The sequence below is a fragment of the Meles meles genome, chromosome 12 (assembly GCF_922984935.1).
Source record: "Meles meles chromosome 12, mMelMel3.1 paternal haplotype, whole genome shotgun sequence".
Taxonomy (NCBI): Eukaryota; Metazoa; Chordata; class Mammalia; order Carnivora; family Mustelidae; genus Meles; species Meles meles.
Genome location: NC_060077.1, coordinates 33,253,866 through 33,281,522, shown reverse-complemented (window position 1 = coordinate 33,281,522; position 27,657 = coordinate 33,253,866). Strand labels below are relative to the sequence as shown.

The following is a 27,657-nucleotide window of genomic DNA, read 5'->3' as shown; positions in this document are numbered from 1 at the left end:
AATTTTATCTGGCTCATTCACTCCTTCCATTACTACTTACTACATTCTAGAGTTCTTGTATCTCAACTGAAACTGCATGACTTTCAGTGAAGTTTGATAAATATCCTAAGATGTGATCTCTCTATATCCCATGCATGACATTAATTCACGATGGAGTTTATATAAACACACAGTTAAGAGGCTTTAAATCTAATCAAAAATTTTCTTAAGAAGTCAAAATTAGATTCATTTTTTTTCCAAAATTACAACAGCAATTATCTCAATACTTCAGCATCAGAACCACCAAATACGTGCTATGTCATCGCTTAGTTCTAGTGGATGGGTATGTATACAGTACAATCTCTAGGACCTATACCTTTGCAGTGGTCCATATACATGAACTGAAATTAATTCTCAACACAGCTCATTGCATATAATAAAAAGTACAGGCACAGTCATCTGAAATTGATGGCTCATCCTCATTTGTTAAAAATAGGCCTCATTCTTGGTCCAAAGTTTATAAAGGGTCAACAACCTCAGAAAGGTTAATGCCCACAACTTGGAAATGACTAGATGGTAAACCACAGGCTGCAAATGTTGCCATTCTCAACGCGAAGTCTCAATAATATAACTATCCCCTAACAAGTAGGTAGGCCAGTAAAACACAGTTTGCAAAACTGCTTTAAATGGGATCAGTTCTGGTAAAGAATTCAAGGTGAACTGTAATCTAATCATGCCCCCCTTTTAAAACTGTAAATCTAATTAACGTGGAGAAGTGCTGAGGCACCACAACGTTAAAATGTACACGCATCAATGACCTTAGTTTACAGATAACAGTTTTGACCCTACGTATCTCGGGATGAAAGACCTGAACTATGGAGCTTCCGAGTTTCAGTACAGTAAGTGCCTTGGACTCTCTAGTGGAAATCTGAGGGGATGGACAAAGCGCATTTTCTCCCCCAACCATCCCGTACGAGAAAGTCCAGCCAACACAGAATAACAATACTGTAGGGTTTCTCAAGAACAGGGACGGGCTGCCCCTCTCTCCAGAATCTGACAGATGCGAATGGCCTTCTTGAAGGGAGGTATGGCAGAGATTTCCCAAGTATAGCAGTAAAGAAAGACCTGCCAGTCCCTAAGAAGTAAGATACTGCTCATTTTCAAAACAACTGCAAGGGCGGGGGCTCCTGGGTCCCCTCTCAGCCATCTTCTGACGTAGGTAATAGCAGAGAGTGAAGGGTTACAAAGCAGAAAGCTGAAAAACAGTCCCCCAAACAGGATTTGCCGAGCCACAGGCCTGCCAGAGAAGGGCGGGGGTGACCTCTTTCGGCCGCCAGGGGTGGTGGGCGGGCCAGTGTGGAGAACCCCCGCCCTGCGGACGGATTCCACAGCGTAGCCTAAGGAGCGCGGGGCACGTGTCAGGTTCGCGCCCTAGTTCTTCTCCCCAACGTGCACCGGGGTTGAAGGTGCCCTCTGGACCCCCCCCACCCTGCGCAGTTCCTTAGAGGTCTTGGGCCCTGGCTACCTCTTAGGAGATTGAGGCCACCGCCGTTTCTCGCCGCACAGTCCGAAAGACAGCTCTTCTAATGGCACTCACCAGAGTGACCTGATCGAGCGTGGGTCAGGGTGCCAGAACTCCAGGGGCTCAGGCGAACGCTCGCTCCCCGCCCCTACCGCCGGCACCCTCCCGGGCCCTCCAGCCGCGCCCACTAACAACGTGCTTGCTACTGTCCGTGCGGCTCCGCGCGTCCCTCACCAGGCCCCCGCGCGCGGCACGACGGGACTTGTAGTTCCGGCGCGAAGGTCGAGAGACCCTCCACTCGCACCCGAGAGCGGCGTCACGTGACCGTCCACTCCCCGGAAGTGGCGTAACAACACACGCGTGGCGCCGACCGCCGCTTCCGCAAACAGAATTGTAGATGGCTGTGTGGGTAAGTGTGGTGTCTGGAACCCTGGCCATTCTTCTTTGTTTTCAGTCCCTCCGTCGCCCTCGCGATGGAAGGGGCACTCCCAGCTCCTGACGTGGGCACGCTTCGCGCTAGTTCTGTTCCTTCAGTACCGTTCGCTGGAGGTTTATTGTGCACCCAACCCGAAGCTAAGTGGGCAGTACTTGTGGGAGTCGGCGGGCTCTGTCGCTCTTTCAGACCAAGGGAGCCTTGCACCCGAGAGCGGGTGCAGCCCTAAGAGCTGTCTCAGGCCGCACCTCTGCGGTGCTGAGAAGGCAGGCTGGGGGAGGGATTGTCGGATCAGAAGTAGCGTCTGTGTTGTCTTGAGCTGCGGATCGGAAACGTGAGCTGGAGGTTTAGTAAGAGCTAGGCCGCGCCAATGACGGAAGAGGGTGATTTTGGCTGAAGATTTCCCTTCTCGCCTCTGTTGCGTCCTCTTAGGCCTCCCAAGTGGATCCCCGTCTAGCGGACGGGTCCGAGTGTAGTGGTTATCCTGCTTGAGGTTAAACCTCGGGGTCCTGAGGGCTCGGTCGTTCTCTGAGAAACTGCAGTGATGGAGACGTGGCCTGCCTCAGAGGTGTGACTATTTATATTTATATTTATATTTATATTATAGAGGAAATGCCTATTTGGTTATTTAACGCATTTTCATCTCGGTGCCAGTTTAATCATTACCCTGAGCTCCTTCCTTGAGGATTCTGAGGGGCAGCTCAATTTAGTTTAGAGTTTATTCATTATTGCACTTTGATTCCGTTTTTAACCTTCGTACCCATTTCTGCGGTCTTTAAAATTCTGTGTGGTTTATTCTGACCTAGACATTTGATAATTTAGTGGCCAGTATTACTACATAATATTTTAAATGATTATACTGAAAATTACGTTTCTGGGTGTGTGTGTGTTTCCCTCCGATTCAGTTCTTCCTAGTTTGGCACATCTTGGTATTTTGTTACCTACACCTTGGGTAGTGAAAACTAATATCCCTTGAAACCCTTCCTGGTTTATAAGGACTTGTTTTTACCCATTCTCTTAAGCAACTTCATTTCTTGTTCTATTTCTTCACTGAAAAGACTTTTCACCCACCTTTTTTAACTTTCAGGTTTTGAATTTGTTGAATCTCACCAGTTTTTGGACTTTTTACTCTCCATTCTTCGTTTGGTTGGAATAATACAGCCTAACGTTTTATTTCATTTTATTTTTTTTTAAAGATTTATTTATTTGACAGACAGAGATCTCAAGTAGGTGGAGAGGCAGGCAGAGAGAGAGAAGAGGAAGCAGGCTCCCCGCTGTGCAGAGAGCCTGATGCTGGGCTAGATCCCAGGATCCTGGGACCATGACCTGAGCCGAAGGCAGAGGCTTTAACCCACTGAGCCCCCCAGGCGCCCCACAGCCTAACATTTTAAAAGTGGTATATAGATTGTAAGCTTCTTGAAAACTAACCACATAGTGCCTTATTGAGATCCTCTGTAGTTGAAGTATACTAGAATTGTCAAATGACCTAATAAGTTCCTGTTCCATAGTTTACTTATTTCTCTCTCCGTTCCATTTTACTCATAAGCCTATGAACATTTGAAGGAGACTTAATAGTCATTAAGTTGCAGACTGGGTTTTGAAACTTCTTGTCCAAAGCTATTTCTGCTGTCTTCACTTTCTAATTCTGGCACCCATTATGAAATAAGGATTTCAGAAGTTAACTGTAGGTTCCCAGACTTTCCTGTTCTTGGTGCCCTTAGTCTCTGACTTTTTTTTTTTTTCTTCAGTAACACTAGGTCAAAAGAAATACCCACCAGTTCTGAATAGTAAGTAGTTTAATCCAAAGAATTTAGTTTTTATGTCTTAAAAACTACTTAAAAAATAATACAAACATTGAAAGGAAAAAATAATGTTTGTGTTTAATTTTTCATTAACCATCAGTGCTTACTAATGGGATGTGTACACCTATTGGGTACTGCAAAGTTTCTCAAGCTTTGAAATAAGATTTGACATTGCCAACTTCATTTCCTGTTTCACATTGATTTCCTGTGCTGCCACCAAAATCTCAGCTTCACAAGTTCTGATAGCATTGAAAGGAATGTAGTGCGGTCTATTCAGTTGACACTGTGCTCTATTTGAAGCTGTATTTGTGGTCTCTTCCATATATCAGATACCAGGGTTTCCCTTAAAATTTTAAAAAGTGTCCTCCTGTGCCTGTACAAGTTTGTTACAGTGTCCAGCTCACAATTTGGGAACCAAGGCTATAAATTGAGGATCAGAATAGAAATGGAACTAGTGCTTGTGTAATAACCACGCACCGCCCCCCCCCCACTTATCAGTCAGTTTCAATGCCAGTAATGACTTTTATGCGTAATATTGTGTGTATGTTTAGGCATTATAATTAGTACTTCCATATATTCAGAGATTCATCTGTAACATATATCAGTTAATGTTTTCAGTATTCTCACTATAATGAGATTTTTTTTTTAAAGATTTTTATTTATTTGACAGATAGAGATCACAAGTAGGCAAAGAGGCAGGCAGAGAGAGAGGAGGAAGCAGGCTCCCCGCAGAGCAGAGAGCTTGATATGGGGCTCCATCCCAGGACTCTGAGATCATGACCTGAGCTGAAGGCAGAGGCTTTAACCCACTGAGCCACCCAGGCACCCTCTAATGAGATTTTTTAAAAACTCCTGCTTGGTTACTGAAATGAAATGGCTGGCTTCTGGTTAAAATTGATTTAAAGTTTCAGTACTCATGTTTACAAGTAATATCAAATTTTTGCCATTCCAGTGTTAGTTCATGAAGTTTTACTGTTTAAGTAACAAAAATGGAAAATTCTGCAAAAGCAGAGGAGTGTGGAAAGATCTCCCTTGAAGAGGCAAAAGCATCAGTAGATTTGGAAACAGAATCTTCATTCAATATTAATGAAAACACAACCACTCCTGGGACTGGCCTTTCTGAAAAGGCTCCTATCTGTGGACAAGTAGATACACCAAAAAAGAGAAAAATGGAATTTGAAGATGATCTTATAAAGGAAAGTTCTAGTTGTGGGGAAGATACTCCAACCAAGAAAAGGAAACTTGATGCTGAAATTGTCCCAGAGGAAAAAGGTTCTGGTGATGATGAAGGCATTTCAAGGAAAAGAAGAATGGAAACGGATGATTTTCCAAAAGATGAACCTTCTACCGGAGATGGCACACAGAAAAAGAGAAAAATAGAACTTGAGGATGTTCCTGAAAAGCAAAAAGTATGTTGAATGTATTTTTTTCTTCATAATGGGATGTGTCATTGAAATGTGGAACTGTCGTGAATATTTTTTATTTAATCTTAAACCTTAAGAATGTTCTATTAGTAGTAGATAATGTCTTAAGATAGAGTAGGCTTTTAACTCCTATAATTTAGTTGCTTTTATTTAGGTGAAACTTAATGCTAATTGAGATAATTTTTGTTATTTAAGAACTCTTATTTCACTAGAAACCTGAAAGCTAGTTTTTATAGTTTGTTTTTTTCTCAGTGTTTTACAAAAGACAAGTGTTAAGTTCCAAATGATGTACTTTTTTTCCTTTTTTATTATGTGTTCGTCACTTTCCTGTGTCAGAAATAGTAGAGATTATGACTTAAAAGATAAATTTCAACATTAAACCCAGCTTTAATGTGATTCCTTTAACTATATTGTGTCCAGCTTCTCATTGGGGTATTTACATTAGCCTGATATTTTGGATGGGTAGTGTAGAACAAGGGACAGCAAGTTATTTTCATCTGGGAATATTATATTATGCAGGAATCTGAGGCAGAAGATGAGTTTGGATGGAAGAAGTACTTTAGGGAATGAGTAAACGTTCTGGCATCAGTCCTAGAGAGTAAAGTGTTAGGCCAGGCTTTTGCCATTGGTACGGTGTGAATCCTTGTAACAGAGAGGAGCTTGTATTATACACACAGTTTTTGAACTTTACCAGCAGCAAGACCCTTTTTTCCAAGTAAAAATATTAAACGTGATACATAAGATAGGTAAAAGATGAAGCACTTTGGTTGAACAGAGAAGTGTGGGAATTTGAAGCCTTTTATATACCGTGGCATTTTTACAGAATGCTTGGTGTCTTGGGTAGGTAGCAAAAATGGAAACTGTTGGAATAGATTAAAAGAAAAAACAAAAAACGTTGACCCTGAACATAGCTTAATGAGTTCTAATTCCTTTGTGTGTGTTATCTCATTTAATGCTTACGTCAATTTTATATAATAATATAATAAATATAACTTGTTCCTATTTTATTCTCTTGTAGGAACCCAATCCACTGACTGACATTTATTGAATTGAGTAAATCAGAACTCTGGAAGAGTACTGGTTTTATTAAGACATTGAGACCAAAATTATACACATGAAAGATCAAGATAAAAATCTTAAACCAAGAGATATTTTTAAAAATAGGGAACAGGGGAGAACATATCTTATGTGTGATTATAATTAGTGGGATTTTTGTCATCCATGCCATTGCTTACTCAAGTTTACCAGTATTTTATCCTTATATAGGTCAGATGCTCTTTTAGCTTATTTTTGCCATGTTCTGATCCTTAATTTTGTTCCATTCTGTTATTTTCAGAACTTAGAAGAGGGACACAGTTCAGCCGTGGCTGCCCACTATAATGAACTACAAGAAGTTGGTTTGGAGAAGCGTAGCCAAAGTCGTATTTTTTACCTAAGAAACTTTAATAATTGGATGAAAAGCGTCCTCATTGGTATGATTGATTGATTTTTGATTTATAGCTTGGAGTTTTTTATTTCTGCTTATGTTTCATTTTTTTTTCCCAAATGATTACTCATATGCTAAATCATTAAGTCTTTCCTTCCTGTTCATTTAATTACCAAGTCTTGACTTCATAAAACTGGAGCAAAAATTAAAACTAGACCTTCAAGGTAGTTCTTTTCATACCTACTTTTGGACTACATAAGATATATGAGTTTAATTGATACTAAGTTCATAAGTTAATTAGGCTTTCAAAAGGCAGTGTGCTCCTTTTATACTTAAGATTATCTAGTGCTGTTAAGTAATTATTCTGTTTTACTCTTAATAGTTTTAGAACAGTGACATAATGTTGGATTAAGTATTCAGCTTCTGTTAAGTCAAGAAAATGGTCAGGGTCATGATTTTTCATCTCTAGACCTTTAATGGGTCAAAAGGTTATGTGGAGATTTTTCATTGTACTTGTTTTTCTTGTGAAGTGTCTAGGGAAAAATAAAGTTTACTTTGAGGCTTGATGAAGACATTCAACTTTTTGGAGCCTGCATTTTATTTATGGAAACTCATCTTTAGAATTAAAACAGAAATCTTTGGTAAAAATCTGATTCAGGATATATTTATTGCTTTGTATATCTAGCATATTAAATAGTCAGATTCCTTATATGAGTTTAGAGTTTTGTTTTTTTTTTAGATTTTATTCATTTGTCAGAGTAAGAGAAAGAGCACAAGCAGGGGGAGTGGCAGGCAGAGGGAGAAGCAGGCTTCCCACTGAGCATGGAGCCCCATGTGGGGCCTGAGCTGAAGGCAAATCCTTAACAATTGAGCCACCCAGGCGTCCCAAGTTTAGAGAATTTTTAAAAGCCAATGGGTTTTGAAGTTTTTTAAGTAAGTTTTTTGGGTTGTTTGTTTTTTTTAAAAGCCTTTTTAAGTAAGGTTTTTGGGTTGTTTGTTTTTTTTAAAAGCCAGCCTCAGATAAAGTGAGAATGCTTTCATGATTACACTAGAAAGAATAAGGTGCTAATTATGGGTACTTCCTACTAGTTTTGATGATAATTTACTAATTCTTATTTTACTTATTTATTTTAAAGATTTTAAAAATAATCTTTACACTCAACATGCGGCTCGAACTTAAAACCCCAAAATGAAGAGTCACATGATTTATAGACTAAGCCAGCCAGACACCCCAATAATTTACCTTTTTTTTTTTCTTTTAGACTTACTTATTTTAGAGTGAGAGTGAGAGAAAGAGAGAGCACGAACAGGAGGGGGAGAGAGAATCTCAAGCAGACTCCCCGCTGAGTACAGAGCCTGACACCAGGGCTTGATCCCACAACCCTGAGACCATGGCCTGAGCCAAAATTGAGTTAGATGCTTAATTGACTGAACCACCCAGGTGCCCCAATAATTGAATAATTTTTAAAGATACATTATTCATTCTGAATAGTATTAGGAGTGGGAACTAGGGTCATTATTTCGAACACATACTAATATTTTCTGTCTCACTTTTTTTTTTTTAAAGATTTTATTATTTATTTATTTGTGTGACAGAGAGATCACAAGTAGGCAGAGAGGCAGGCAGAGAGAGAGGAAGGGAAGCAGGCTCCTGGCTGAGCAGAGAGCCCGATGTGGGGCTTGATCCCAGGACCCTGGGATCATGACCTGAGCCGAAGGCAGAGGCTTTAACCCACTGAGCCACCCAGGCGCCCTTGTCTCACTTTGTTTTTAATATTCGTGTTTTATATATGATTTATTTGTCTCTACTAGTTTTCAGCTAGGGTAATTGCATGTTGGCTTGTCAACCCTTCCCTTTTTATTTTTAAGGTTAGTATTATGGCATTTTTGATCTATACTTCTAAGGTAATCTATGGACTCTAGTCCTAATTTCATTTTTTTCTTTTCCTCTTTTCCTCATCATCCTCAGTAATATAGATAATTTCTAGGGTATTTTTTTCTGATGTGTCATTTATTCATATGTTTATTCATTGAATAAATATTTTAAGTTCAGCCATATTTTTCATATCATTAGTTGTATTATTTTTATAATCAGGGAAACAGGTCATTTTTAAAAAGTCTTAAGTCAGACTTAGCAAAAATTTTTTTTCTGCACATATTTATACTATTCTTTTCTCCGTCAGCTGTTTGAGCAACTCCTTTAATGGGTGCTTTGCTATCTGTACCTGTCTTTCTGGTCCTGGTGTAATCAGTGTGGTCTATGCCTTCTTCCTTCTCTGGCTTTTTTTCCCTTTCTCTTCTCAATGCCCATTCTTGGTCATTCATTTTTTTCTTTCTTGTTAGTACAGCTTAGTAACTGCTTGAATGTGATAAAGGTATCTCTGAGTAATGTTTCGTGATGATTTTCCCTCTTACTAGTCTTACTGTATGGAAATAAAGAGATGTTACAGTCGGTTTTTACTTATTCCATATTTGTTAACGCTATTTTTAAAAAAAGATTTATTTATTTTTAGAGAGTGCATGTGTGTGCTCTCGTATGGGTTGGGGGAAGGACAGAGGGAGGGAGGGAGAGAGAGAGAGAATCCTCAACCAGATCCCCACTGAGCTTGGAGACTGATATGCGGCTCAATTCCAAGACCCTAGATTATGACCTGAGCGAAAATCAAGAGTTGACCTGTTAACCAACTGAGCTACCTGGGCACTCTGGTTATGCTGTTTTTTTAAGATTCATAGCAGAAAGTTAAATATAGAATATTTTAAGATCCTACGGACAGGGCACCTGGGTGGCTCAGAGGGTTAAGCCTCTGCCTTCGGCTCAGGTCATGATCTCATGGTCCTGAGATTGAGTCCCACATCGGGCTCTCCGCTCAGCAGGGAGCCTGCTTCCCCCTCTCTCTGCCTGCCTCTCTGCCTACTTGTGATCTCTGTCTGTCAATAAATAAATAAAATCTTAAAAAAAAAAAAAGATCCTACAGACAGTGAAAGCCAGAAATATTCATACAGATTTTTTTTTTTAAATTTATTTGAAGAGAGAGAAAGCATGAGCCAGGTGGTGGGAGGCAGAGGGAGAGGGAGAAATAGCCTTTCTGCTAAGCAGGGAACTTGACACAGGGCTTGATCCCAGGACCCCAAGATCATGACCTGAGCTGAAGTTAGATGCTTAACTGACTGAGCCACCCAGGCTCCCTGTGAATATTTTAGCAGTCAAATGGTACACACATGAAATAGGAAATGTTAAACTCAGAGTAATAGAGGAAGAGTAGATCTACAAATCCATATTATATCAAGTTTTAGAATTGCTGAATACTTCAGTTGTCTAAGAATACTAATATGCCTTTAACTGATATTTGAACCATTTGACTATTGATGTGTGGGGTCCTACTGATACTATTCATTGGTTACTAATGTGATTTGGTGGATTGGGATGAAAGATTTCATTTTTTTTTGGAGTGTTTTAAGAATTTTCGTCACAGTAAAATTAAGAGGTATGTATAGTTTTTGGACTAGTTCTTGTATTGGTTTTGGTGGTAAGCCTGACATCTTTTATAAAAGTCAGGCACTCTTATGATTCCATAATTATTTTGAATTAGTTAGGTATAAGCTAAATGTTTAGTTTTTAGAAAGAGAAAACTACAAAAATTATGAGTAATTTTTTTTCTTATGAACAAGTGTTGAACTTTCTTGTATTAATTAGAATTTAAAATATCTGCTATTCAATGTTTAGTCAAATTCTAAAAATAACCTTCACATACCTATATGAACTTTCTAAAATATCAGACATATATTCTGATATAAATGAAATGTTCACCAGAAGTTACAAATTAACTACATAAAAGAACACGTAATAGTTTATAATAATGTCAGGCAGGTGTTAGTTGGTATTAGGTGTAACCGTTCATGCTGTAGTAAAAATGGAGAAATGATTACTATGGCATTTCTCTCTTTTAGGGGAATTTTTAGAAAAGGTACGACAGAAAAAAAAACGTGATATCACTGTTTTGGACCTGGGATGTGGTAAAGGTGGAGATTTGCTCAAGTGGAAAAAGGGACGAATTAACAAGCTAGTTTGTACAGGTAAGATAAATAATGACATGGGAAAGAATAATTTGTGATCCATCAGGTAATTGGAAAATAATCTCAGTATCACATGACACTAAAATATCTTAGTAGAAGATATATGCAGCTGTGTTTGAGATGGGTGTTTTTTTAAATGAGCTTTGAGATTTTACTGATGGTGTTACATAATATAGTTAATGAGCCTGGGATAACTTTTCCTCCCTAAAAGGAGGGAAGTAATCAAAGATGGAGTCATATCTAAAGCACAAACTTGAAACTTCCACTGGCCAAAGATAGGACAGTTTCATCATCAAAAAGAATAGTGATTTCAGTGGATTGAAACACATCAAATAAAAGAAAAAAAACCTGTTGTTCACCCTTGGAGGATGCTAGGAAACTTATTCATCATTCTGCAATTCATAAATTAATGGTTGGGGTATCTTCCTTACCCTATGTGAACTGTATTTCAAGGTGACCAAATGGTTGAAAAGGGAAATTCCACTCTATTAAAAAATCAGAATGAATAAATGCAGTAGCACTGATGAAAATCACTATTTTCCATCCTTGATGAAATGATAGATGTAAGCAACAATCATAAAAAGTTGCTAAAGCTATTAGGTGAGAAAGGTTGATGGAATTTAGTAACTGAATGAATCAAGCACTTGAACCCACTAGTCAGCCTAACACTAAAGTGGGACAAGCAGATGTTATATTCTTCCAATGAGGTGAAGTACATAGCACCGCCTGTGAAGTTACCTAAATTAGCACTTCACAAATTTTTCGGTTTTATAAACACTATATACCCTTATTTTTAAGATTGGGGACCACTGGGGCACCTGGGTGGCTCAGATGGTTAAGCATCTGCCTTCGGCACAGGTCATGATCTCAGGGTCCTGGGATCGAGCCCCATATCCGGCTCCCTGGTCAGCGGGAAGCCTCCTTTCCCCCACTCTCTGCCTGCCTCTGCCTGCTTGTGATCTCTCTCTCTCTCTCTCTCTATCAAATAAAGAAAGAAAGAAAGAAAGAAAGACTGAGGATCACAGAAAGGTACTGTATATGTGGCTATAGCTATTGATTATAGAAATTAAAATTGAGAATTAAAATAATATTTTTATTCATTAAAACATAAAGTTTAGCGAGAAGACTGGCACTTTAAATATTTTTCCAAATACTTTGAGAGTCTGGAATAATAGGAGACAACTGGGTTTTCATACCTGTTTCTGCATTCACTGTGTTGAGATGTGTTATTTGAAAAGTAGTTGTAAGATGAAGGGCTACTTTAACAGTCCTTTCAGATAATTGAGCATATTCATCTTCCATACTGTATCCAAACTCCATAGGCGGTAGTTTCTTAAAGGTAGTTATAATGTGGCATCTGAATCTGTGTCAGTAAAATTTTTGTGTTTTGTTAGACTTAAATCCATTGGTCTGTCTTGTGCTTTGAATGGATCTTCTGCCCTGCAAGATTTTGTGATATTTGGAAAATAATATTCACTAAAGTTATGCAGATCTTCTAAATGTTGACATCAAGAAATCACATTTTTTTAATGTTACAAAAGTTTTAAGTATTGGGAAGACGCCCAGTCCATGGTGGAAGACGCAAGTGTTTCAAGTTGTAATTCTCACTTGAAATCTCAGGTTTTATCATTAGTAACAAATACTGTCCTTTATTTTGCTTGAAGTAAGAGGCTTGCTTGATTCATTTCCAAGAAAATGTCTGCCAGATTATAAAGTCTGTGTAACCAGTTTGTCTGTCAGTGCTGCTTTCGAGTGAAAACACTTGACTGTGACAAAAAAAAAAACCACAATGAGATACCACCTCACACCAGTCAGAATGGCTAAAATTAACAAGTCAGGAAATGACAGATGCTGGCGAGGATGCAGAGAAAGGGGAACCCTCCTACACTGTTGGTAGGAATGCAAGCTGGTGCAACCACTCTGGAAAACAGCATAGAGGTTCCTCAAAATGTTGAAAATAGAGCTACCTTATGACCCAGCAATTGCACTACTGGGTATTTACCCTAAAGATACAAACACAGGGGCGCCTGGGTGGCTCAGTGGGTTAAAGCCTCTGCCTTCAGCTCAGGTCATGATCCCAGGGTCCTGGGATCGAGCCCTGCATCGGGCTCTCTGCTCAGCAGGGAGCCTGCTTCCCCCTCTCTCTCTCTGCCTGCCTCTCTGCCTACTTGTGATCTCATCTGTCAAATAAATAAATAAAATCTTTAAAAAAAAAAAAAAGATAAAAACATAGTGATCCAAAGGGGCACGTGTACCCGAACATTTATAGCAGCAGTGTCCACAATAGCCAAACTATGGAAAGAACCTAGATGTCCATCAACAGATGAATGGATAAAGAAGATGTGGTATATATATACAATAGAATACCATGCAGCCATCAAAAGAAATGAAATCTTGCCATTTGCGACGACATGGATGGAACTAGAGGGTATTATGCTTAGCGAAGTAAGTCAGTGGGAGAAAGACAACTATCATATGATCTCCCTGATATGAGGAAGTTGAGAGGCAACGTGGGGGGTTTGAGGGGTAGAAGAATAAATGAAACAAGATGGGATTGGGAGGGAGACAAACCTTAAGAGACTCTTAGTCTCACAAAACAAACTGAGGGTTGCTGGGAGGAGGGAGGTAGGGAGAGGGTGGTGGGGTTATGGACATTGGGGAAGGTATGTTGAGTGCTGTGAAGTGTGTAAACCTGGTGATTCACAGACCTGTACCCTTGGGGCTAATAATAGATTATATGTTAAAAAAATAAAAAATTATATAAAGAAAAAAAAAAAGTGGCCAGTACAGCTCACAACACAGTCACACCAGTCCTGTTGAGACTTCACTAGGGAGCACAGATGTTCTGTTACTTTACATTTCATTACACAGAATATTGAAAAAGAGCCAAGATTTAATAAAATCAACTTTTACTGCTTTATCAAGAACATTTTAAAATGAAATTGATTTTTCCCCCATGCTAGTTTATAGTGGTGAAGAAGATATCAAGTATTACCTGTATCATTTGGTGCACTACTAGCTTGTATTCATGATAAGGTGCCAGCTTTACTTTCCAGTGCTTTTGCATCATCATTGCAAATCCCAACACAGGAAAAAGCAAGTAACTTTTTATTAAGAAAAAATAAACTTGATATTTTCAAAGCTGGGCCTTGATATTTTCAAAGTTGGGCATATAGTTTACATTTTATAATTCAAATTGGAGTCTAAACTTTCTGCATTTAACTTGGAATAAGCATTTAAAAATCATGGTAGAACTTTTCTGTTATTACTACCTTTTGAGAAAGCTTTTTATCTTTTTGAAAAATAAGGCATTTACATTGGAAGAGATACTTTTTATTTTAAAGGAAATAGAACCTTTTTTGGCTCTTACTAAGGACAGATTTCATGCTAAATGTCTAGATTTGAACCATCTTTGCATTTACGTCTTATCTCTGTGGGCCTTTGTTGCCAGTTACTAACGCCTGTCCTGCTTCCAGATATCGCTGATGTTTCTGTCAAACAGTGTCAGCAGCGGTATGAGGACATGAAAAATCGTTGTCGTGATAACGAGTATATTTTCAATGCAGAATTTGTAACTGCTGATTGTTCAAAGGTACAGAATTTTTGTCATTTTGTCAATTTATGTTTAATATTTTTAGTTTGGCTGAGTGATGTGTTTAAAAAGCAGTTCTTTTAGAATGTACTTTGAAACACTGAAAGTTGAATACTAAAAGTCTCAGGACATGGATTTTCAGTTTCAGCTAGAGATTCTATTAATAATAAATTTCCTTAGATGACCCACTAAGTACATCCGGGGTTTTTTACTTCTAATAATCTGAAGTTTAGAAGTCATTTGTTACTTTTCTATTCAGACAGGGTTTATTTTCCAGTATTTTAAAACAGAACTGAACTTAACATTTTGTTTACCTCGTAGTTTATTAGGGTAGTTTCCCAATATATCAAAATTTGATGTTTTGCACTTTCCACTTGTTTCTGAATTTCTTAACTATTATTAAGTTTAAGAACTACAGAGGCCTTATGAAAGTGAGAAGGAAAAATGGTAGTATACTGCTAGAATGTTGGAAACCTTTAAAAACACTGGCACTTTTAAAAAGTATCCCAAAGGCCAGCTTTGTGTGTGTTTGTTTGTTTGTTTTAATCACAGTTATTGTTTGATATTTTACTTTAGCCTTGAAGTAAAGCCAAATAAAAGCATCAACTCTTTTAAATGTCATATTTGGTTGATAGATTTTGAAACATGATTTCATCCTTAGTTTTTAAATTACTGTGAAAATGGGAATCAAATTCTATTGAACCAGAAGGAAAAGATCATTTCATTGTGGACCTCATTATACATAATGAGAGAAAGAATAGGTGGTCGGGAGGGCGTATCCACTTTAAGGACCCTAATTCTAGAAATTAACTTAGCAAAAAAGTTTTTATATTGCAGTTAACTTCAAAATCTTGACCCATTTTAATTTTTAATTTTGTTTCAGGAACTTTTGATTAACAAATTTCGTGACCCAGAAATGTGCTTTGACATCTGCAGTTGTCAGTTTGTCTGTCATTATTCATTTGAATCCTATGAGCAGGCTGACATGATGCTCAGAAATGCTTGTGAGAGACTGAGCCCTGGAGGTTTTTTTATTGGTACTACTCCCAATAGCTTTGAACTGATGTAAGTGCTTTTGATACATTGTTGTTTATAAGGTAGTCAGAATTAGGCTTATTGTAAAGTAGCAAATGTTTATCAGAAATAGAGTTCATAAAACATACCGTGTTGATCTTACAAGGGCTGACTACTTTGATAATGTATTTGAGTAGATACTCAACATTTAAGGTCAAAAGGTAGGTTTACAGATGAATCTTTAAGACATCTTTATGGGTAAATTGGAGACTGATGCTATACCCAGCTAGAGGTTGTAGTGCTACACAAACTCCAGATCAGATACTCAAAGACTTAGCCAGTAGTCATGATAGTGAAGTGAAGCCTGTTTCCAGCCTAATTTTATTAGTGAGTTTTGTGAATGATCTGTTAATGTATTGCTTCTTAAAAGTAGTTCAAATCCAGTTAAAAAGCTGATCAGGTATCTTTTTAAAATTGCATCTTGTTTTTTCACATGCATAATCTGATCAGAATAAATCTGAGCTAATAACAGCTTTAATCTTTTTATTTTGGATTGGGGATAACCTTTAATAGAAGACGCCTTGAAGCTTCAGAAACAGAATCATTTGGGAATGAGATATATACTGTGAAGTTTCAGAAGAAAGGAGATTATCCTTTATTTGGCTGCAAATATGACTTCAACTTGGAAGGTGTTGTGGATGTCCCTGAATTCTTGGTCTATTTTCCGTTGCTAAATGAGTAAGAATGTCATTAATCTGTTACTCTTCTCTTTTTGCCTTAAGAGAAAGAAAGAAAAAAAATTAGTATTTCTGTTCATTCCTTATTTTAAATGGAACCCAAGGAAAAAGTATAGCCTTGTAAAAAGAAAAAAGAAAAACTAATCTCAAGTTCAGGTTTATGCCATAGCTTCTTATACCTTGCTTATTTAGTTTTCTTTTATCCATGGAATTACTTTATCCTGTGGATAAGAAAGGGAGGCTGTTGTTGCCTTCATCTTGTGGCAGAAAATACCTGATATTGAAAATAGTGAAAGATATTTTTTTAAACTGTTAGTAACTTTGTAATATAAGTGAGTCTCATAAAGCAAAGCTCCTCCTTTGATGAGGATAGGTATTGAAAGTTGTTTTACATTTCACTATAGCTTTGAACTTGGGTATGTCACATAGGCAGTGTTGATAATAAGATCCTGATTCAAGAATGTATTCCACTCATGCACCTGGTTCTAGGTGTCCTATAGCCACTCAGGTGCCTTTAAAATGAAAGTTTTTTTAAATGCTAGGAAGCACTAGCAGTTTTTAATACTTAATTTGTTTAATGGTAATACACATGTACAGTCATAAGTCATCACTATAATATAAATTTTTTAAGATTATTTTCTAAAACAGTTACACATTCAGTGAGAGAGGATCTGAAAATGCATAGGATTTTGAGATGTTCTTCTGCAGTTTTATTAAACTGAACAAAAACATAGTTTGCTTTTATATGGCAAACCTATTCAAATTAGACAAATCGAGTCTTAGTTCTTTGTAATTATGCTGTTTCTAAGGTGTACAACTTGATTTTATTTCTGAAGGCTTATTTTGGAGACTTATGGTAGAAAGTGAACTGCCTAGAATAAAAGAGACTGTTAACTTACATTGTCTTTCCAAGAAGGGTTAATTTAAATTATGGGGAGCACTGTCTTACATATGCCTCTTACATATATATCCCAGTGGCTCTCACACATATTCTTTTTCATTGTCCTTTCCCCATTGTCCTTTCACCTCATAAGCCTTCTCATTGACCGTTTAAGAGTTATTTTCCCTTCATCTCCTCCTTTACCTTCTGCCTGAGATGAATCCTCCAGATTCCTTATGTTGTCAACAAATACAGATACTATAAACTTCGGCAAATGCAGTAGGAAAAAAACAGTATAACAGGGAGACCTCGTGTAATTGAGTATTTAAAGAATCCATCTGTGAAGAAGTGATGTTTAAGTCAACATCTAAAGGATGAAAAGAAGTTTGCCAGTTGAAGACTAGAAGGGAGAATGTTCCAGGTATAGGGACAATATATGTGAATGAGCTGAAGGAAAACCGTTGTGTGGTTTGTAAGGAATCAGGGCCCAAGTGGCTCAAGATGAGGCAGCATTGTTATTATTATTTTTTTAAAATAAGCTCTGTGCCCAGTGTGGGGCTTGAACTCATGACCCTGAGATCAAGAGTCACATACTGTGTAGTTGTATGGACTGAGCCAGCCAGGTACCCCAAGGAACCATTTCTTAGATGAGTGCATTAGAGGCCATGCAAAAGGCTTTTGAATTGTGTTCTATGAAGTGGGCTAGGAAGCCACTGCAGGGCATAGATGAGGGAAGTGACATGTTTGTATTTTTTTGAAAGCTCAGTCTGGCTGTCGTTGGAAAATTCATTGAGGGAGAATAAGAATGAAAGCAGGGAAACAAGCAAAGTAGTATAGCTGAGTGGTGGTGATAGTTAAAGCAAGATGGTGGCCAAAGAAGTGTTAAGAAGAACTACTTGAAGAATATTTCATAGATAAACAGAGGATGTAGTGGTATGTGGAACATTGGAAAGAGGATGGTGGCATGGAGAACTCTGAGGTTTCTGGCATGAATCATTAGATAGATTTACTGAAGTAGCAAAGATTGGCAGAACAGTCTAGTAGGGTTCAGCCTTGATTTGGAAAAGTTGGTGAATACCTGTGACGCATCCTGGTGGAGATTTCTAGGAAGCAGTGGAATAAATGAGAATGACAGGAGAGAGCTGAGCTACAGATGGCTGTTGGCATGCTGTGTGAAGTCAGGAAAGGGAAAATGAGTAATGCTCTGGGCCAAACTTCAGAACATTAGAAGTTAGGTAAAAGAAATTTGTAAAACAAACTGCAGAAGCAGCCCAAGATGTGGTTTGAAAATTAATAGTGTATCTTGTCAGAGAGTCCAAGAGATGAAAGAGACTATTTTAAGAAGGAATGGTAGCTGTTCTTAATGCCACTCTGAGGGATCAAGTTAAATAAAATGGAATTAATAGAAAAGTGTTCCTTATAGATGTTCATCCCCATCTCGTAGCTTTCATTTTATTTCCTGACCTATTTATTACAGTAATAGAGTTTCATTTTATTTCCTGACCTTTTTGTTACAGTAATAGAGTTTCCTGTGACCCACTGAGATTTAGGATGCATGTTATCTTATAGATGTAATTATTGGCATGTTACTCTTCATTCATTTTGTATTCTTCTGTTGTGAATTTATAATAGTTTTTTGATGATCCCCAGACATTGTCACATTATGTGAAAGTAAACTATAGAGGAATTATAAATATTTCGGAAATATTTTCATTAAGTAATCTGTTTTGACAGAATGGCAAAGAAGTATAATATGAAACTAGTCTACAAAAAAACATTTCTGGAGTTCTACGAAGAAAAGATTAAGAACAATGAAAATAAAATGCTGTTAAAACGAATGCAGGCCCTAGAGGTAGGTGTTTAGAAAAGGTATAAACATTCCAGGTCTTGGTAAACTTGTTTGACTGTTTCTGGGATTCCTTTCAAGGCCATATAGATGCTCAGTATTTATATAAATCTCAGATTATTTTGTATCACTATAGACTCTTCAGCACCTAGGACAGAGCTCATTACAGAAACTTTCTTTGTTGGGTACTCAGGAAATACTTGAATGAAAGAGTGAGTGAGTGGTGCTATCATCAAATTCTATTTTCTGGATAGTATTGCTTTTAAATAGGATTTCTTAACCTCGGGGCTGTTGGCATTTTAGACTTTAATTTCTTTGTTGTTAGGCACTATTCTATTCACACTAGGACATTCAACAACATCTCTGGCATCTGTGCACAGGATTTTAGTAGCGCCCCTGTGACACCCAAAAATGACTCCAGACATTACCAAATGTCCACAGGGGTGCATTATTGCACTACTTCTTCACAGTATTGCCCTTTCGTTGACATTAGTAATTTAAAAATCTTCCTGGCCAGGGTCTAAGTTGAGCTCATACCATGCCTAATTTTGTTTTTTGCTGACTATCTAGCAAAATTCTGGTCTTTTAGACTGTATTGTTGCGGGGACCTACTTCTGGACTCCTTCATGCTTTCCCTAATTGCAGCAATGACAGTTTCTACACACGTTTTAAATATAGTGAATAGCCATGGACTAGTTTTCCTTATGTCCTTTTTCAGTATTTAATTAGGTCTAAAATGGTGAGTGATCATTTTTATTCCTTTTTTTTTTTTTTTTTTTTTAGATTTTTAAAAATTTTTATTTATTTGACAGATCACAAGTAGGCAGAGAGGCAGGCAGAGAGAGAGGGGGAAGCAGGCTCCCCACTGAGCAGAGAACCCGATGGGGCTCGATTCCAGGACCCTGAGATCATGACTTGAGTCGAAGGCAGAGGCTTAACCCACTGAGCCACCCAGGCACCCCAACATTTTTTTCTTGATCAACAGGATCATATTAATCAACTGATCATAGAACTTCTTCAGAGAGTTCATTCAACTTAGAATTTTTTCAGACACTTTAAGCATACTCATTATTTTGCTAATTACCCCACAAAGTAGGCAAAATAGTGACAATCCATATTTTAAAATGGGCAGTCTGAGGCCCAGAGAGGATATGTGACTTGTTCAAGGTCACAAAACTATTAACCTTCATACTTTCTTTAGTTTTTATAGGTGATTTTTAAACAAAAGTCTCCTGCTGTAGTTGCATCCATACAACTTTCCCAATTTGGAGTGGAAGCGTCCTTTTTAAATCCTAAATTATCTTTTGAAACCATTAAACCACTAAAATGCTAATTCGTCATTGGTTGTATTTCCTGTATTTTAGAATTAAGAATATTTGTATTTACTTTATGTTAGCAGGAGAAGCTTGTTTTTATTTTGAGGGAGAATAGAAAACTAGATAAAGTGTGTGTATACAAATCACCACACACACACACATGCCTGTAGGTTGTCTTCTTTCCTGGTGCTTTGCATGTACAAAAACATGTACTTAAACAGCAAACAGCCGAATTTAGTATCTGAGCTTATTGTAGGATGCATATAAAAAAAGAGGAAAGAGAAGATAGTAAATTAGACATTTCCAGATCATTTTCTTCAAAACTGATCAGGAAGATCTGGGTTTAAACTGAGTCCTTGCCAGCTGGTTTGCTGCAAAAAGACAAAGTAATTAAAAAGAATATGTAACCTTTGTAGAATAGATGGTTGTTAAAAATATTAAGTATTCTATATAGTTCATTCTGTTCTGATTTACATGTATTACAGAGCAGTTCACTTCATAGTATAAAGGGATGCTACTTGAAATGGATTAAAAATAATGCTTGAGGGGCGCCTGGGTGGCTCAGTGGATTAAGCCGCTGCCTTCGGCTCAGGTCATGATCTCAGGGTCCTGGGATCGAGCCCTGCATCGGGCTCTCTGCTCCGCAGGGAGCCTGCTTCCTCCTCTCTCTCTGTCTGCCTCTCTGCCTACTTGTAATCTCTCTCTCTGTCAAATAAATAAATAAAATCTTTAAAAAAAAAAAAAAAAATAATGCTTGAGCCAGGCGCCTGGGTGGCTCAGTCATTAAGCATCTGCCTTTGGCTCACGTCATAATTCCAGGGTACTGGAATTGAGTCCTGCATCAGGTTCTCACTCAGCGGGAAGCCTACCTCTCCCTCTCCCACTCCCCCTGCTTGTGTTCCCTCTCTTGCTATCTCTCTCTGTCAAATAAATAAATAAAATATTAAAAAATAAATAAATAATGCTTGAGGTAATTTGAATAAACATTTGACCAACTTAGCCTTAACAACAAAGCAGTGTGTGTGTATGTGAGAGAGAGATATATGGAGACAGCCCATAATTTGGAGGCTGGGTTATTTTCCTTATCTTCTTGAACTCACAGTGTTCTCTGTTGACTCAAGTTGTTTATCTGTGTTTTGTTTTTTTAAGTTTTCATTTTTTTTTTTAAAGATTTTATTTATTTATTTGACAGAGATCACAAGTAGGCAGAGAGACAGGTAGAGAGAGAGGGGAAGCGGCTCCCTGCTGAGCAGAGAGCCCGATGCAAGACTCGATCCTAGAACCCCAAGATCACGAACTGAGCCGAAGGCAGAGGCCCAACCCACTGAGCCACCCAGGCGCCTTAAGTTTTCGTTTTAATCACCAAGTGCTCACTAGGACAAGTGCACTCCTTAATCCCTGCCCATTGTTTCGCCCATCCCGCCCATCTATCTTTCCTCCGGTAACCATCCATTTGTTTTCTATAATTAAAAGTCCATTTCTTGTTTTAGTTCTTCCTTAGTGATTTGGATCTCTTCTGTTTCTTTTTGTTGTCTGATTGCTGTGGCTAGGATTAATAGTACTATGCTGAATAAAAGTGGTCAGAGTGAACATACTTGTCTTGTTCCTGACCTCTTAGGGAAAAGACTTTCAGTTTTTCCCCGTTAAGGATGCTGATGGGTTTGGGTTTTCATATATGACCTTTATTCTGTTGAAGTAGGTTCCCTCTAAACCTACTTTGTTGAGGGTTTTTAGCATGAGTGGATGTTGTACTTTGTCAGATGTGTTTTCTGCATCTATTGAAATGATCATGGTTCTTATCATTTCACTTATTGATGTAATGTATCACAACTGATTCATGAATATTGAAGCATCCTTACACCCCAGGAGTAAATCCCACTTGATCCTGGTGAATGATTTTTTTTAAATGTGTTATTGAACCTGGTTTGCTAGTATTTTGTTGAGGATTTTTGCATCTATGTTCATCAGAGGTATTGGCCTGTAGTTCTTTTTTTGTGTATGGTGTCTATCTGGTTTTGGTATCAGGGCAATGCTGGCCTCATGGAATGAATTTGGAAGTTTTTCTTTTCTGTTTTTTAGAATATTTTGAGAAGAATAGATATTAACTCTTTTTTAAATGTTTAATAGAATTTGCATGGAAGCCATCTGTCCTAGACTTTTGTTTGTTGGGAGTTTTTTGATGACTGATTCAATTTCTTTGCAGGTTCAAATTTTCTATTTCTTCCTTTTTCAGTTACGGTAGGTTATAGGTCTCTAGGAATTGACCCATTTCTTCTTTTTTTTTTTTTTTTTTTTTAAAGATTTTATTTATTTATTTGACAGACAGAGATCACAAGTAGGCAGAGGGGCAGGCAGAGAGAGAGAGGAGGAAGCAGGCTCCCCACGGAGCAGAGAGCCCGATGTGGGGCTCGATCCCAGGACCCTGGGATCATGACCTGAGCCGAAGGCAGAGGCTTTAACCCACTGAGCCACCCAGGCGCCCCGACCCATTTCTTCTTAGTTGTCCAATTTGTTGGCATATAGTTTTTCATAATGTTCTCTTATAATTATATTTCTATGATGTTTGTTTGTTAATTTGCCTTCCTCATTTGTGATTCTGTTTATTTGGGTCCTTTTTCTTCTTGATGAGTCTGGCTAGAGGTTTATCAATTTTACTGGTCTTTTTCAAAGAACCAGCTCCTAGGTTCATTGCTTTTTGATAAGCTGTTTTTTTAGTTTCTACATCGTTTATTTCTGCTCTGATCTTTGTTATTTCCATTCTCCTGCTGATTTTAGGTTTTATTTGTTGTTCTTTATCTAGATCCCTTAGATGTAAGGTTAGATTGTTTATTTGAGAGTTTTCTTACTTCTTGAGGTAGGACTGTATTGCTATAAGCATCCCTCTTAGAACCGCTTTTGCTGCATCCCAAAGGTTTTGGACTGTTGTGTGTTTGTTTCCATTTGTTTCCATGTACTTTTTAAATTTCTATTTCCTGGTTGACCTATTCATTGTTTAGTAGCATGTTATTTAACTTCCCTTCATTTGTGGTCTTTGCACATTTTTTCTTGTGGACTTCTCGTTTCATAGCATTCTGGTCAGAAAAGATGCATGGTATGACTTTGATCTTTTTTAAATTTCTTGAGGCTTGTTCTGTGGCCTAATGTGCAGTCTGTTCTGGAGAATGTTCCATGTATACTTGAAAAGAATGTGTATTCTGCTGTTTTAGGATAGAATGTTCTGAATATACCTGTTAAATCCAACTGGTCTGGTGTGTTTTTCAAAGCCATTGTTTCCTTGTTGATTTTCTGTTTAGATGATCTGTGCATTGATACAAGTGGGCAGTTAAAGTAACCTACTATTATTGTATTTTTATCAGTGAGTTCCTTTATGTATGTTATTGTTTTATGTATTTTGGGTGCTTCCATGTTGGGAGCATAAATATTTACAATTGTCCTAACTTCTTTGGGGATTATCCCCTTTATTATTATCTACTGCCCCTCTTGGTCTCTTATTGTAGTCTTTGTGTTGAAATATATTGCGCATTGGGGAGGGTATGTGCTATGGTGAGTACTGTGAATTGTGTTGGAATGATGAATCACAGACCTGTACCCCTAAAACAAATAATACATTATATGTTAATTTAGAAAAAAAAATTATTTTTTGCAGTATAAGAACTGCTACTACCCTATCTTTTGACATCCACTGGTATGATAACTGTTTCTCCATCCCCTCACTTTCTTTTTTTTTTTAAAGATCTATTTATTTATTTTACTGTGAGAGAGAGAGAATGGGAAGCAGTGAGGGGCAGAGGGAGAGGGAGACAGAATGCCAAGCAGACTCCATGCTGATTGTAGAGCCCGATATGGGGCTTAATCCCAGTACCCCAAGATCTTGACCTGAGCCAAAACCAAGAGTCAGACACTCAATAGACTGTGCCACCCAGGCACCCTTCCATCCCCTCACTTTCAATCTGTAGGTGTTCTTAGGACTAAAATGAATCTCTTGTATGCAGCATATAGATGGGTCTTGTTTTTTATCCATTCTGTTACCTTGTGTCTTTTGATCGGTATGTTTAGTCCATTTCCATTCAAAGTAATTATTGACGGATATGTATTTGTTGCCATTTTATTATTTGTTTTGTGGTTGTTTCTGGAGATTTTCCCTGATCCTTTCTTCTCTTTCTTTCATAGTTTGCAGGTTTTCTTTAGTGATATATTTGGATTTCTTTCTTTTTATTCCTTGCATATTAGTGGTTTTGACGTGTGGTTACCATTAGGTGTGTATATAGCATCTTCTGCATATAGCAGTCTATATTAATTTGATAGTTATTTAAGTTTGAACCCATTCTTTACTCTTCCCTGGTTTTAGGCATATGGTGTCCAGTTTCATATCCTTTTGAGAGTTCCTTGACTGAGTTTTTACAGAAACATTCATATTTACTGCTTCTGTGTTTCCTACTTTCATACTGTCACTTTTGGTCTTTTCCAGTTGAAGAATCCCCTTTAATATTTCTTGTAGGGCTGGTTTAGTGGTCACAGACTCCTTTAGTTTTGTTTGTCCGGGAAGCTCTTTAATCTCTTCTTCTGATCTTAGTGGTAGCTTTGCTGGATAGAGTTATTCTTGGCTACTGATTTTTCCCATTCAGTATTTTTCAGTGTCATTACACTCCCTTTTGGCTTCAAGAGTTTCTAGAAAAATCTAGAGTTTCAAGAAAAATCTCCTGCTAACCTTATGAGTTTTCCCCTCTAAGTTAATGACTTCTTTTGTCTTGCTGCTTTTAATATTTTTCCTTCATTACTGTATTTTGCAAATATAATTAACAGCATGCCTTCGTGTGGATCTGCTTTTCTTGATTTTGATAGGGGTTCTCTGTGCTTCTGGATCTGCACATCTGCTTCCTTCCCCAGAGTAGGGAACTTTTCAGCTGTTAATTTCTTCAAATAAATTATCTGCCCCTTTTTCTCTCCTTCTAGGACACCTATAAAATGAATGTTACTATGTTTGATGGGGGTCACTGAGTTCCCTAAGTTTATTTTTGTTCTATTTATTTTTTTTCTCTCTTTCATTCAGCTTGATTATTTTCCACTACTGTGTTTCTGGGTCATTAACTTGTTCCTCTGCTTCTTTCAGCCTGCTCTTCATTCCATTATGCATGTTTCTCATTTCGTTTTTTAATCCCTTTATCTCCCTGTTATTCCTTATATGTGTTAATGGTCTCACTGATGTCCTCTATTCTTTTCTCAAGTCAAGTGAGTATTCTTATGATCATTACTTTAAATTCTCCATCAGGCATATGCTTATATCTGTTTCACTTAGATCTCCAGCCACGGCCTTGTCCTGTTCTTTCATTTGGGACAAATTTCTCAGTCTTCTTATTTTGTCTGTGTCTCTTTGTGTTTGGAAAGTTAGCTGCATCTCCTGTTCTTGAGGATAATGGCTTTAGGAAGAGAGGTTCTCTAGTACTCTGCCGTGTAGTGCCCCTTGGTCCTCAGGGCCTGGTGTGTGCAGGAGTGTCTTCAGTGTGTGTTTTGTGTGCTCTCCTGTTGTGTCCTGGTCTCTCTGTCCTTTAGGCTAGTCATCTGCAGAGGCTGTCTTTGCCTGTTGTGAGTGGTATTTATTCCCTGGCTTGAATGTGTTTTTTATCAATATGTGCTCTGGTCTGCTTGTGAGATAGGACTTCTTGCTCTGCTGCTGGAACTGAGGCCCTGCAAAACACCTAGGTAGGGAGATGTGTGGGTATGGGTTTGGGCCCGTTTTCTATGGAAGGGGGCCCATCACAGTGGGACTGAGGCAAGGGTTCTTGGGAAGGGCCATTCCACCAGAGTGTAGGCAGGGTCGGATTGTCTTAAGCAGTTTGGGTAGTGAGTGTTCACAAGCACTGGTTCCTGCAGGTGGCTGGTGTTTATGCTGAGGGACCACGAAGGGAAATTATGCCAGCCAGGTCCTTTATTCTTGGAGGAGTCTCTGATCATTGTCTCTCTGGGGCATGTTCTGAGATGAGCAGTTAACGTTCCCACTGTGTGCCGCAGGCACTCTTCAGATTGCTGTTTCCATGTTACATGTCTGCAGGCTGCTTCTCTGCTTTTCTTCAACAGCAACCCCAATGTCCTCCTCTGAGCTCTCCCAGAGCCAAACAAACCGACCAGGCTTTAAGCCTTGCTGGCTGCAAGAACTCATGCTATGAGAATTTGTTTTCCCCATATGCTTCCCTGCGTATTGGTCTGTTTCTCACCCTTCTCAGTGACTGCAACTCCTTCCCCACCAGAGTGGCCGCCATCTGCTTTTTCTAAACCGTCTCTCTGCATTTTCTACCTCCTTCAGTGTGGTCTCTTCTCTACCTTCAGATGTAGAGTTTGTTTTACCAGTCTTCAGACTGATTTCTGGAGTATTTAGAATGACTTGATAGTTACTTTGTTGAATTCGTAGTATGAGGTGAGCCTCTGGGCCTCTTACTCCACCACCATCTTCCCCCAGGACTTTGAGTTTTTCATTTGTATTATTTATAATTTCTGTTAATGTTTCTGATGGCTAGTATATCACCATAATGTTTAAATTAATTTTAGCTCTTTCAATAATAACTTCGTTCAGCTTTATGTCAAAACAGAAAAAGTCTTTCCCTGGGAGTCAGGGAGATGCAAGTGTTTGCTGCTAAGTGGTCCTTGGAGGTGATTAAATAAATGGTATAGTTTTGTCTAACTATAAATATTCTATGATTATCATCAAAGTTGACTGTTGATAACAGCTACTTTGTTTTTTTTGTTGGTTTTTTTTAAAGATTTTATTTATTTATTTGACAGAGAGAGATCACAAGTAGGCAGAGAGGCAGGCAGAGAGAGAGGGGGAAGCAGGCTCCCTGCTGAGCAGAGAGCCCGATGTGGGGCTCGATCCCAGGACCCTGAGATCATGACCCGAGCTGAAGGCAGAGGCTTTAATGCAGTGAGCCACCCAGGCGCCCCATAACAGCTACTTTGTTAGGAGAGAATCCCCTCCTCCCATTTTTTTTTCTGTATTTCAAAAGTATGTGTGATCTATATTGCTGAAATAATACTTGAGGATTATTTTCTTAATTATTTTTTTCTGCGACTTAACTGTTTTTACTTTTGAATTATAAGTTTCATTTAATTTCCTAACTAGGAATTTCACTTGCTTCCCTAGCCATATCCAGCAAATGAGAATTCCAAACTTGCCTCTGAGAAGATAGATGACTATGAGCATGCAGCAGAGTACATGAAGAATAGTCAAGTGAGGTTACCTTTGGTAAGTTTTCACATGTAGCGTGTTTTCTAGAAAATGAAAAACAGGGACGCCTAGGTGGCTCAGTGGGTTGAAGCCTTTGCCTTTGGCTCACGTCATGATCCCAGGGTTCTGGAATCGAGCCCTGCATCTGGCTCTCTGCTCAGCGGGAAGCCTGCTTCCTCCTCTCTCTGTCTTTGCCTGCCTCTCTGCCTACTTGTGATATCTGTCAAATAAATAAAATCTTTAAAAAAAAAAAAAAGAAAAGAAAATGAAAAACAAAAGCTCATGTTTTATGGAAACTTACGAAATTATTTCGTTGGTTTACAAATCAGATACATGTCAGTATATTTCCCCTTTTTAGAAACAGAATAGAAAAGAAAATATGTCAGTACTGAG

General features: G+C 38.2%; 2 protein-coding genes across 4 annotated transcripts in view; one reads left to right on the top strand and one right to left on the bottom strand.

Annotated features, from left to right (window-relative positions):
• Nucleotides 1–1,741, bottom strand: part of FAM210A (family with sequence similarity 210 member A) — a 42,211-nt gene extending 40,470 nt beyond the window's left edge. The window contains exon 1 of one of the 2 annotated variants that reach the window (XM_046024087.1): nt 1,505–1,741. The gene's annotated coding sequence lies outside the window, so the exon portion shown is untranslated. The remainder of the gene's footprint in view (nt 1–1,504) is intronic. The other variant, XM_046024086.1, reaches the window with a different exon arrangement.
• Nucleotides 1,742–1,866: 125 nt separating this feature from the next.
• RNMT (RNA guanine-7 methyltransferase) overlaps nt 1,867–27,657 on the top strand; it is a 37,858-nt gene continuing 12,067 nt past the window's right edge. The window contains exons 1-9 of one of the 2 annotated variants that reach the window (XM_046025322.1): nt 1,867–1,910; nt 4,689–5,145; nt 6,497–6,632; nt 10,535–10,660; nt 14,137–14,252; nt 15,136–15,317; nt 15,840–16,004; nt 18,618–18,735; nt 27,181–27,282. In XM_046025322.1, the coding sequence (XP_045881278.1) occupies nt 4,726–5,145; nt 6,497–6,632; nt 10,535–10,660; nt 14,137–14,252; nt 15,136–15,317; nt 15,840–16,004; nt 18,618–18,735; nt 27,181–27,282 (1,365 nt within the window). In that variant the 5' untranslated portion in view covers nt 1,867–1,910; nt 4,689–4,725. Of the gene's footprint in view, nt 1,911–3,702; nt 3,722–4,688; nt 5,146–6,496; nt 6,633–10,534; nt 10,661–14,136; nt 14,253–15,135; nt 15,318–15,839; nt 16,005–18,617; nt 18,736–27,180; nt 27,283–27,657 lie in introns of those variants that run through there. The other variant, XM_046025324.1, reaches the window with a different exon arrangement.